Source organism: Triticum dicoccoides, chromosome 7A (genome assembly GCF_002162155.2).
Source record: "Triticum dicoccoides isolate Atlit2015 ecotype Zavitan chromosome 7A, WEW_v2.0, whole genome shotgun sequence".
NCBI classification, from domain to species: domain Eukaryota; kingdom Viridiplantae; phylum Streptophyta; class Magnoliopsida; order Poales; family Poaceae; genus Triticum; species Triticum dicoccoides.
Genome location: NC_041392.1, coordinates 482,315,866 through 482,328,661, shown reverse-complemented (window position 1 = coordinate 482,328,661; position 12,796 = coordinate 482,315,866). Strand labels below are relative to the sequence as shown.

The 12,796-nt window shown below is 48.2% G+C and overlaps 1 protein-coding gene across 1 annotated transcript; it reads left to right on the top strand.

The window, feature by feature from the left end:
* The first annotated feature begins 9,018 nt into the window (after positions 1–9,018).
* Positions 9,019–12,777, top strand: LOC119328380. The gene is made up of 4 exons (XM_037601375.1): positions 9,019–10,707; positions 10,807–11,021; positions 11,110–12,060; positions 12,161–12,777. The coding sequence occupies exons 1-4, from the start codon at positions 9,117–9,119 to the stop codon at positions 12,611–12,613; spliced, it is 3,210 nt and encodes a 1,069-aa protein (XP_037457272.1). The 5' UTR covers positions 9,019–9,116; the 3' UTR covers positions 12,614–12,777.
* Positions 12,778–12,796: the final 19 nt, after the last annotated feature.

Below are 12,796 nucleotides of genomic sequence, written 5' to 3'. Positions count from 1 at the left end.
GCCTTGCCGGGAGTAAGCAATTCGAGGAAATTGTGTGCAAGCAAGGAATGCACCGGAAGAATCAAGGTGTTGGTTTTGAACGAAAGTTCAATGCCAATGGAGTTGAGTGGGAAGAAGATCAATACCCCAAGACAAAGTTTGTTCCTCAACAAGAGAAGTATGATACTTCTTTCAAGGGGACACAAGCTCAAGATGATCTTCCACCACAAGACTACAAGCAAAAAGGCAAGGACAAGCTTCAAGAGGAAATTGACGCATTTGAAGAAGCTCCTAAGACCTTAGTCAAGTGGATTCCCAAGACTACTTCAAGTTCCACTTCATCAAGTATGACTACAACTTCAAGGATTCCCATCAAGATGGTGTGGATCCAAAATAAGAAGAACTAGAGAGTTCTTGAGGGTGACTCCGACAACATACTTCACTCTTATCATTTTGGCAAGAACAAGTGCAATCAACTTCCACATCTTGCACTAGTTCAAGGAGTCACAAACCCTCTTATTGGTAAGACAAGGGACAAGGTAACCTAAAAGTTTTCATGGACATCATCTTGTGTGTGCATCACTCTATGTCTATGGATATCCTTGTTTGTTCCTTGTGGGACTAACCCATGTAGGTATTGAAAGTGCAATTCACTCAAATGGATAGCTCCAAGTGATCTACATCAACATTGAGCATCCACATCTTCAACATCTACATGAAGTCATCATCGACAAAACCCAAGGTTAGTTCATCCCTCTTAGGGGGGTATCACATCTAGGGGGAGCTTTACTCTAAGACTTGAGCTAAAGCAACTCTAAAGATGTGAACACAACAATGCTTTATGTAAAAGTGGTAACCCCACTTGAGCTTAAACGATGAGTATGACCTATGATCAAGTGTTCTCACTTGACTCCTAAGTCAATATACTCATATATAGATGACCTAGTCATCGCAAATTGCTTGATAGTTGCTAGAATTGGTTGTGCATGACTTGTCACATATTTCATTTGCCATCTTATTGTGTGAGCATGCTGGTTGCATATTTTACTCATTCGAGGACATCCACTTGTTGTTTTGATTGTTTGGTTTTATTTTCTTTTGCCAAGTGGATGGACAAGAATGCCTAAGAACCTCCTCTAGCTATCTATGCTTTTCTCGTCTCAAACTCTATTCATGCTGCATCACAAAATTTGATCAAGTCAGATTCGAACCACTATGTGTGAGGAGCGCTCGGAGTCCCCGATTCGTCATAGACTTAAACTTCCAAAACCTCTTTATGATTCTTGGTCTGACCGATACCCCACTTTCGGTCCTACCGAGATCACTAAGTTGATCTAGGTTTTCGATCTCGGTGCAACCGATTTGAACCTTTCGGTCACACCGAGTTTCAGTAATTGCTTGCAGTTATGAATCTCGGGGCCACCGAATTGTTCCACTCGGTCACACCGACAGGGTCGGGCTATATATAGTCACGGGCAAAATTTGGAAATTTCTCCGAACCCCTTCGCCCACGCAATAGCCTGCTCTGCCAACGTGGTCTCCGGATCGTCTCCTCGCCGCCAGCCGCCTCCAGTCGCTGGTCTCCGTCGCCGTCAACGGGAATTCTGCCCCGCCGTTGCCGCCGTAGCGAGTCTCCGCCGAACTAGGGTATGGACTCGATCTTTGTGCTATTCCCCAATCCGATTCTTAGCACATTGTGATCATCATGATTCTTGCCACGATTGAAACACTCCTATCCAGTCAATACGCTCGTAGATTAGGTTTGATTCGAAAATTTTAGGGTTAGGTTTCCGCCGAAACCATCTCAGACCCACCGAGTTGAAAAACTCGGTCCCACCGATTTGGCTTATGCCATTGCACAAGTGAGACTCGGTCTGACCGAGAATTACTTATCGGTGTGACCGATTTTGGAATTCTGTGAAACGCTAGCAGTCTCGGTGCCACCGAACTGTGACTCGGTCCAACCGAGTTCACTAGTTTAGGTTCCACAACTTCTTCGGTATCACCGAGTTCGAAAATCGGTAGATCCGAGATGATTTCAGTGGGAAACTAAAACTAAGTTTTTGGATCATTCTTTTGCAAAAATCTCTGCATTTTGTGATGCTCATCCATTCTACCTCATCTATAAACTATTCACAGGGTCAGCAGTCAGAGTTTGCAGCATGTCTGATCAGAGTGATAGCCAAAACATGTCAGAAGAGCAAGTGCAGATGAGTGAGGGCACTAGCCCCTCCAGCTCTTCAGATGATGGCAGCAAAAGTACCCCAAGCAATCTGCCAAAAGCTGCCACTAGACAAAGGAAGAAGAGAACTTCTGATTCTGAAGATGAAGATTATGTGGCAGAAGAAGAGGCCACATCAAAGAGAGTTGAGCCAGCTCAAGGCACAAAGCCAGGTCTAAAGATCAAAAGGCCAGCAGGCGGGCAGCCTGTGTCAAAGGCTAGAGCTTCAACTGAAAAGCCTGCACCCAAAGAGCCAGTTGCTGCAGAAGGCAAGAAGAGGAAGGAAAGGGTCAAGAAGACCGTAGCCAGAGTGCTTGGAAAGGCTTCCATTATGGAAGAGGAAGAGGAAGAAGAGGTTGCTGCACCAGCACCTAAAGCACCTAAGCTTATGGGTGATGCTATCAGGACAGGGGCTGCTGCATCTAAGCCCAAAGAAGCACCCAAAGCTACCTCCAAGCCCAAGTCTGCACCAAAGAGGAATACAAGGAGCATTCCTGCAGCTGAGAAGAACAAGGCCCCAGTGCCTGAGACTGTTGCTGAAGAAGAGGATGAAGAGCAAATTCTGAGAAAGCTCAAGCCCAAGATCCCAGACCACAACGATGCTCATCCTATGGCTGAGGATATGAAGCTCAGGAGAGACTCAGGGCTGAGGAAGTGGAGAGAAGCAGATCCGTATGCTTCAAGGAGAAGGACTGCTGTGGATTACAGGTTTCACATCAAGGAGCAGCAAGATTTTTATGAGACAGTGCTGCTAGACAAGAAGCCAATAGTCTGTGACATGAGATGGGTCGATTGGGAGTACATGAAGGAAAATAAGGAACACTACCCTGGAGTGTATGACAGCTTTAGTGCTTGTGGAGTTGCTGACTTTGTTGGGCAGAAGCTCACAAAGTGGAACGAGGAGCTCATCATGCAATTCTACTCCACGGCACACTTTTATCCAGATGGGAGGATCACATGGATGTCTGAGGGTACGAGGTACCAATCAACTGTTGAGGAATGGGCAAAGATGATCAATGCCCCAGAGGAGCAAGCAGATGACTTGGATATCTATGCCAAGAAGAAAATGGATCATAACTCAATGTCCAACATGTACAAGGAAATTCCAAATGAAGCTCTTGACACTTTCAAATTTGGCTCAGTGCATTATCTTCTGTCAGGGCTGCCAACCATCAATTGGATATTGAGGCACACCTTATTGCCCAAGTCTGGAGATCACAAGATGATCAGAGGCCATGCAATCAACTTGCTACATGTATTTGATGTGCCTCAGAAGTTCAAGGTCATGAGCCTCATAGTAGAGACTATCATGAGGACTGCAGCAGATCAGAAGAGGACTTGTGGATATGCACCTCAAATTCAGGAGCTCATCAACTCCAAGATGGGCACGGGCATATATTTATTGGACAAGGAACACCTGCCCATCCATCCAGATTTTGAGGACAATCAAGTTGTAATGACTGAGAATGATCCATCATCAGTTCAAGCACAAGCAAAGAAGGAGAAGGCAAGGAAGGAGAAAGCTGCCAAGATGCCAACTCAAGAGGAGGCATATGAGTATTTCTTGAAAACCAAATAAGAGCAGCTTGGTTACCTGATTGCATCCACCCTGCGGATTGAGAAAGGACTAGCCACCCTAACTCAAAACCAGGCAAGCCTAGAGAGAATCATGGAACAAAAGTTCTATGACTTGGATGTCAAGGTGACAGAAATTTAGACTGCAGTGGAGCAGCTTCAAAACGATATGCAGGAGAGGAAAGGGAAGACAACCACTATTGCCTTTGCCAGAGTGCCACGAGGTCCAAGGTCGTCTGCAGTGCCAGTTCCTGACACAAGAGCAACTGCCTCAGCTCCAGCCGTAGCACCAGCCCAACCTGCTCCAGCGTCTACTTCAGCTCCAACTCCAGCGTCTACTTCAGCATCTACAGAAGCCTTCATCCTTGGAGTGATCCGGACTCCACCACCACCTGAAGAACAAGCCTGAGCGTCGATCTAGCACTATGCATTTTCTAGGAATTTTTTGGTCACTTGTTGCCAAAGGGGGAGAAAAATGTATAGATCATAGGCTTCGAGAGAGAGAGTGTTGCTTTTCTCTCTTGCTTTATTTGGTGGTTTTTCGAACTTGTTTGCTTTTGAGTGCTTGAGATACTATGCTCGTGAGACATTGATGATCATGTGTTTGATCATAAGCTACACTTAATGCTTGCTTAATGCTATTATCTTATCTATCTTACGTGATCATTCACTATTCTTGGTGATGAGTGCATGTATTTCATTCTTATCATTTTAAGCGCTCCACCAAGATGTATGTGACATGGAAGAGTAACCTATGACTCTAACTCCTTGTGCATTTGCAGTCCAAAATAAATTTTTAAATATGCACAAAATTAGGGGGAGCTCTTACTTATCACATACTTCTCAAAGCGACGATATATTTCATGCTTATTATCATTTGTCGAAGCTTTGATCTATATGTTGTCATCAATTACCAAAAAGGGGGAGATTGAAAGTGCAACTATCCCTAGGTGGTTTTGGTAATTCATAACAACATATAGTTCATTGAGCTAATGCTATTCCAAGATGATTATTTCAGGAAAGCTCAATGATTGGCATGGCATGGATGTGAAAGTGGAACCCTCAAAATGCTAAGGACAAAGGATTGGCTCAAGCTCAAAAGCTCAAGACTCTTCATTTTATATTTTAGTGATCCAAGATCACATTGAGTCTTTAGGAAAAGCCAATACTATCAAGGAGGGATGAGGTGTTGCTTAGTGAGCCTCTTGCTTCATGTGCTTAGTGATATGCTCCAAAACCCTCAACTACTTTCCCATATCCACATATGACCTAAACCCTAAGCCAAACTAGGTCCTACCGATTCTTCCTATCCGGCGCCACCGAGTTTCACTTGTCATAAGCCACTGCCAAACCCTAGCAATTCGGTTCTACCGATAGGGATCTCGGTCTCACCGAGATGGGATTGCAAACTCTCTGTTTCCCTTTCGTAACTTTTCGGTCTCATCGAAAGAGCGAATCGATCCCACCAAGATTGCAATGTAAATTCAGTGTTTCCCCTTTGTAACTTTTAGGTCTCACCGAAAGAGCAAATCGGTCCCACCGAGTTTGCCTGACCAACTCTCTGGTTAGCTAATTACCAAATTCGGTCTCACCGAGTTTGTGTATCTCGGTCTCACCGAGATTACGTTATGCCCAAACCCTAACCATATCGGTCCTACCGAGTTGCATGTCAGTCCCACCGAAAATCTCTAACGGTCAGTAGGTTTACATTTTCGGTCCGACCGAGTTTGTTGATTCGGTCCCACCGAGATTGGAAAACTATGTGTAATGGTTGGATTTTGTGTGGAGGCTATATATACCCCTCCACATCCTCTTCATTCGAAGAGAGAGCCATCAGAACACATACACCATTCCAACTCATATGTTCTGAGAGAGAACCACCTACTCATGTGTTGAGACCAAGATATTCCATTCCTACCATATGAATCTTGATCTCTAGCCTCTCCAAGTTGCTTTCCACTCAAATCTTATTTCCACAAAATCCAAATCCTATGAGAGAGAGTTGAGTGTTGGGGAGACTATCATTTGAAGCACAAGAGCAAGGAGTTCATTACCTACACACCATTTGTTACTTCTTGGAGAGTGGTGTCTCCTAGATTGGCTAGGTGTCACTTGGGAGCCTCCGACAAGATTGTGGAGTTGAACCAAGGAGTTTGTAAGGGCAAGGAGATCGCCTACTTCGTGAAGATCTACCGCTAGTGAGGCAAGTCCTGTGTGGGCGATGGCCATGGTGGGATAGACAAGGTTGCTTCTTCGTGGACCCTTTGTGGGTGGTTGCTTCTTCGTGGACCCTTCGTGGGTGGAGCCCTGTGTAGACTCGCGCAACCGTTACCCTTTGTGGGTGGAGCCCTGTGTGGACTCTCGCAACCGTTACCCTTTGTGAGTTGAAGTCTCCTTCAACGTGGATGTAGGATAGCACCACATATCCGAACCACGGAAAAAACATCCGTGTCTCCAATTGCGTTTGAATTCTCCAAACCCTTCTCTTTACATTCTTGCAAGTTGCATACTTTACTTTCCGCTGCCAATATACTCTTTGCATGCTTGCTTGAATTGTGTGATGATTGCTTGACTTGTCCTAAAATAGCTAAAATCTGCCAAGAACTAAAATTGGGAAAAGGTTAAGTTTTTATTTGGTCAAGTAGTCTAATCACCCCCCTCTAGACATACTTTCGATCCTACAACAGCAGTCGGACCCCTTCTTTTTTACTAGCAGCCGGCTGGGCACCCGGCCACTTCTTTTCTCTTTGCCGCAGTCGGCGCACTATGCTGAACCAGCCAGCCTCTCTCTCTTTTCTCTTTCTTTTTCTGTCTGTCCGACTCCACGCGAGCAGCCGGATGCATGATTTTTTCATTTCTTTTTTTTTCTCCAGCCGGCCCCTGACTTTTCTTCTTGTCCTTGTGTGGGGCAGTCGGCTTGGGTAGTCGGACTCCGACACAGCAGTCAGGATTTTTGCTGTGATTTTTTCATTTCTTTTTTTTTCTTCAGCCGGCCCCTGACTTTTCTTCTTGTCCTCGCGTGGGGCAGTCGGACTCCGACACAGAAGTCGGGGTTTTTGCAACCGGCCATGCAGTCAGCGGTCGGACGCACATATGACGGTCGGACGCACATTTCTTTTATATTTTCTTTTATTCCAACCGACTCTCGGGTAGTCGGACACGTCTCTTCATTTTTTTCCTTTGGCAGCGGGCAGTCGGCCCTTTTCTTTTTCTTTCTTTTTTTTGTCACGGGCAGCTGGGTTGCCGGGTTCTCCACAGAAGCCAGCGGCCGGGACGCGGCAGCAGCCGGTGCCCGGGTTCCACAGAAGCCGGCGCCGGCCGCGGGCGGAGGCGACCCTGACGGGACGAGGAACCCGGCCGCAGGCGGAGCCGGAGCCGACCGGGCGGCTGAAGCCGGCGGGAGCGGAGCGGGCCTCCGGGTTGACGCAGATGGGCGTGGATGGAGCCGGCCTGGATGCGTGGAGGCGGTGTAGCAGTGGTCGAGGGTGCGGAGACGGCGCGGGAGCCGCGACCCGACCGGGAGCAGGCCTGGCACGCTGAACATGTAGGCGCTGGAGCCGACCCGGGCTAGCAGTCACGCGTGGGAGGAGCATCCGGTGCGGACCAGGCCGGAGCGAAGGTGAGGCAGAGTCGGCGCGCGTGCGTGGAATAGCCCGGATGGGGACGGCCGGCCATGAGGCCGTACGCAGGCGCAGCAAAGGGGGCGGCGCAGGCGCGACCAGGAGGGAGGCCGGCGAGGGCGTCGGGGGCGGCGCAGCCTAGCGGTGGTGATGCGGGAGGCCGGGGCCGGCTTGCGGGAGGAGCCGAAGGCGGGGGCGCCGGCAACCCGGCGACCGCGTGGTTTGAGGCGGGGGACCGCGGGCGCTGCCGCGCGGTGATCCGGCACCGGAAGTCAGCCCGGAGCAGCGGCTGGCTGGAGGCGGCGACGCCGAGGCACACGGCGGAGTCGATGTGAGGGTGCGCGGAAGCCGGCAGGCGGGCCAGGAGGCGGCCGAGTGCGGGGTGGAGCGGGGCCGCGCGCGTGAAGTGGGGCGGAGCCACCCGCGTAGGAGCAGGCAGAGGGCAACGGGGTCGACGCTGCGGTGCTATTGGAGGAGAGGCGGCCGGAGCGGCGCGGAGCCGGCGCGCTCGGGCGCTCAGGCGCGGAGCGAGGCGTGCGAGACGGGAGCCGGCCCCGAGCAGCGGCAGGCCGGAGGCGGAGGCACGAGGCGCGCAGGGCAGCCATCCGGAGCCGGCCGGGACGGCGGCGCAGCCGGCCGGAGGGGGGAGCAGTCGGCCGCGGCGAGCCAGAGATGGCAGAGGGCGGAACTCCCAGCCATGGGCAAGGCCGGAGGCGGAGAGTCGAGGTGGAGGCTGGAGGGGTCGGCCGGGCGTCGCGAGGCGGCCCGACGCGGGACGCACGACGGAGGTGGGACGGCCCGGGCACCCGCAGGACGCGGAGTCGGAGGAGGGAAGCCACGGGAGGCCGCGGTGGGTCCTGCCGAGGCGAGCTCGATGTGGCCGGCCGCCGGATGGCCGTGTTCGCGCCGTCGCCGCCCGCGTGCACATGAGCCCTGCTAGCTAGCAAAGCTACCAGAGTTAATTACACGATAGTACCACAATTGGGGCGTGGTGGCGAACTGGTACCAGTTTTGAAAATTTTTACGTGTCAGTACCACGTTTGGACCGAACCGTTGCAAATCGGGCTAAACTTCGTATTTGTACGTATTCGACGCTGGAACTGACTGCCCCGGGCCCGCGCGTCAGATGCCACGCTGGCGAATCGGCACTCGCCCGCTCGCTCAATAGGTGCGGTCCGGCCCGTGCTCCACTCTGTTCCTCCTCGCCGTCTCTGTTCGTCGACGAACCCTAGCTCCCTGCGCGTACGGCGATGGCGGCGGCGCCCCCGGGCGGTGGTGGCGGCAGCGGCGGTGGCGGCGACGGCGATGGCGGCGGCGCAAACCTTCCCCTCTTCGGCATCGGCGCGGCAGGAGGAATCGAGGGGAGATCTCCAATCGAGGGCGGCGATGGCTACTCGAGCTCTGAGTACTCCAGCGACGACGACGAGTTCATTGAGCCCGCACTGTCCATGGAGCAGCGGGTACTGCTGGCAAAGCAATGGGTGGCGAACCCTAGCAATAGCCATGAGCTGACCCACGGGCTCGGCGGCGTCCTGTAAGTTTCTGTTTCTGCCTCTTTTTTTTCTTCTCATTTATTTGCTAATTGGGTTATAGTGTACTGATTAGGCAAATTGCATGTGAATTGTAGTTTATATGAAGACATATGGAATGTTAGGATCCATTTTGACAATAATGATCTGTTAGAGAGGAAATTAAGCTCTTCAGATGTGACATATCTAAATATGGTTGCATTGATGGAAACCCAAGGCTTTAGTATTGATGATTCACTGATGTTTTACATGGAGACCCCAGGAGAGCAGGGCTTGGAATTGGTTGATAGTAATGTTAAACTACAGTTGATCAAGAGGCAGAATGAGGAGAGTTTGGTGCTTAATTTGCTATTTAGGGCTTGTCCACCAGCTGTCAGTGTACCACAGAAGGGTTTTGTACGGAAGCAAAATTTAGATATAACTGAATATTCTGAGCCTGTTGTTTTTTATCTTGCCGATCCTCCTGTTTATGCTGTTGATCAGCAAGGTGTTGCTTATGAAGGTCAGAGTAGCAGTTATATTGCAGCTGTAGGCCCTGCTGTTTTAACACAAGAGAGCAGGAGTGTTCTAAATCCCAAGTTAAAAGAAGTTGTGGAAGAAGAACAAGTTGGCTATGATGGCAGTTATGCATGTTCATCTGAAGGATCTGAAGGGCAGTATGATAGTGACATGGGGGATTTAAGGCCTAACTATAATGAGGAAATGCATGATGTTGAAGACATGGAGATGGAAGAGGAAAATAGACAGAGAGAGGAAGAAGTACAAGAGCAACATGAGGAAGAAACAGAGGATGAAGAATCAGAAGAAGAATTAGAGGATGAAGAACAAGTGCATTATGAGGGTGACACAGAGGTAGAGGAATTATTTGAGTTGGAGGATGATGACCCTATTGTTCCAGAAGAGGAGGAAAAAATATATGTGCCAGCAAAGAAGAAGCAGAAGTTGCAAGTAAGGAGGGGACCAACAACAAGGTCACATTCCAGTGTTTTAGAAGAAGTGCAACCTGATTGGAAACCATCATCAGATGAAGAAGATGATAGTTTATTGAAGGACAGTGAAGATGATGGGTTTGAGCCACTAGCATTTGTGCTACCTCAAAAAAGAAAGAGTAGGGCAAAGAAGAGGCCAGCTAGAGTATGGTACAATGAGGATTTGGAACAACCACACCAACAACTAAAACTGCATATGTGCTTCAAAGATCAACATCAATTCAGAGATGCTCTGTTGAGCTTGCACATCACTCAGTGCAGAGACTTCAAGTATCACAGGAACTCAGATCAGAGGATCATTGTGCATTGCAAGAATGAACATTGTAAGTTCTGCATTGTGGCAGCTGTTATAAAAGGGGAAAACACTTTTGTAATTAAGAAGATGAGGATACAACACACCTGCCCTAGTTCTACTGAAACAAGCAGGGTAAGTGCAAAGTGGCTTGCAAAGCAATATGAGCCACTATTCAGATCTGATGTCAGTACTAGCATACATACACTTATTGATGCCTGCATGGAAAAGTATGGTGTGGATGTGCCCAAGGCTATGGCATATAGGGCAAAAAACTTAGCTGTTGAGGCTGTGTTGGGAGATCATAGGAAGCAATACCCAAGGCTGAGAGACTATGCTCAGACTGTGATGGATACAAACCCTGGGAGTAGAGTTATAGTCACCACTGTAACTCCAAAAGCCACTGAAAAAATCCCACATCCAGGACCAAGATTCCATGCCATGTTTTACTGCATCAATGGAGCAAGGGAGGGATTTCTACAGGGCTGTAGACCATTCATTGGTTAGTTCATTTTATCTTGTACACTACTTTGATGTTGTTAGTTTCAATAGGTTGCACATATAAATGCATTTGACATGTTATGTTTACTTCCTGTTTTAGGTATTGATGGATGTTTTATCAAGCTGACCACTGGTGCACAAATCCTTGCTGCCACTGGTAGAGATGGCAATAACAACATATACCCACTGGCATTTGGCATTGTTGGACAAGAGGACAAAGCAAACTGGTGCTGGTTTCTACACCAACTGAAGATTTGTCTTGGAGGAGAAGTTGGACAGTATGGTCCATATACTATAATGTCAGACAGACAGAAGGTATGTTTATCCACCTTGCTTTGCCTACTAAATATGTGTTTACATGTGTATTAGACAGTAGCTTAGCTGTTTAAATTGTGTGCACCAGGGGCTATTATATGCAGTGAATAGAGTTTTTCCTAACAGTCATCAAAGATTCTGCTTAAGACACATATATGCAAACTTCCAGAATGCTGGCTTTAGGGGGGAGGACCTTAAGAAGTGCATGGATAATGCCAGTTATGCATATAATGAACACAAATTTAATAAAGCAATGGATGATCTCAAAGCTGAGAGTGTGGAAGCTTGGCAGTGGCTTAGTGCAATACCCAAGAAAACATGGGCTAGGCATGCATTTGACACAAATAGCAAGACTGACTTGGTTGTCAACAATTTGTCAGAGGTGTTTAACAAGTACATCCTAGATCATAGGAAAAAACCAATAAGAACTATGTGTGATGGCATAAAGGATAAGCAGATGGTTATGTGGCACAGGAATAGAGAGAGTGGAAGGGAAGCTAGATGGGAGATCACACCACATTACAGTGAGAAGTTGGAGATTGAAAAGGAAAGGGCCAGGTACTGCAAACCCATTCAAGCAGGTGTTAACTTGTGGCAAGTAACTAGTGGTGAGCAAACACATGCTGTCAATTTGGAAGTTGAAACCTGTGGTTGCAGAAAGTGGGACCTCAGTAGCATCCCATGTAACCATGCCATCTCAGCAATCAACAAGGCAAAAAGGTTTCCAGAGGACTTTGTAAGCAAATTTTTCAAGAAACCATATTATTTGGCAGCATATGAACCAATGATATATCCTGTCCCTGGTGAGCATGACTGGACAAAGACCCCAGGTCCAGACATAGAACCACCAGCATTTAAAGTGAAGAAAGGAAGAAGGAAAGAGAAGAGAATAAAGGGAAAATTTGAAGTTCCAAAGCCAAAGTCCACCTCAAGAATGGGGACAATAACTTGTAGCAATTATGGATTACAAGGGCATAAATACACAAACTGCCTTAAACAGTTGAAACCTGAGTTGGCCTTAAGAAAGAACAAACATGTGGTAAGCCCCTTTGTACTAGTTCTTCATTTTGATGTTTCTGTAAATTACCTTTCTTATTTGTAGTATTATTAACTGTGTTTCCTTTGAATTGTTTTCCAAGCCTGCTGGAAGGAATTCACAAGCAAGAGGTGTTGCTCCTACAGCTCCTGCAACAACACCTAGAGCTGCTTCAGCAACAGCTAGATCTCCTGCACCAACAACTAGGGCTCCTACACCAACACCTAAAGCTCCTACACCAACACCAAGAGCTGCTCCACCTGCAAAAACTAGGGCTCCTGCTGCAACACCAGGAGGAAGAACTGGAAGTGCTGCTGGTAGAGGTGGTGGAAGTGGTGCTGGTAGAGGTGCAGGAAGAAGGGCTGGTGGTGGAAGAGGATCTGGAAGAGCATCTTCTAGTGCTCAATCTTCTGCTGGGAGAGGTGCAAATTCTTCAAGGCCTTTCTCTGCCCCAAGGCAGTATGGTGCCTCAACTTCTAGTGCTCCTCCACCAACTGATGGCACACACACTGGATGGATGGCCTGGTTCAATGCTAGTAGAGGTGGCAGAAGGTGATGCAAACTTCTGTTGATTCTACAATGTGCACCTGCTACAATGTGGCATGTTATCTTTTGGTTTGATGCCACTACAATGTCTTGTATTCCTGCTACAATGTGCTTTATTTTGGTTTGATGCCACTGCAGTAACTTGTGCTGCTGCTACAATGTGATTTATTTTGGTTTGATGCCACTGCAGCAA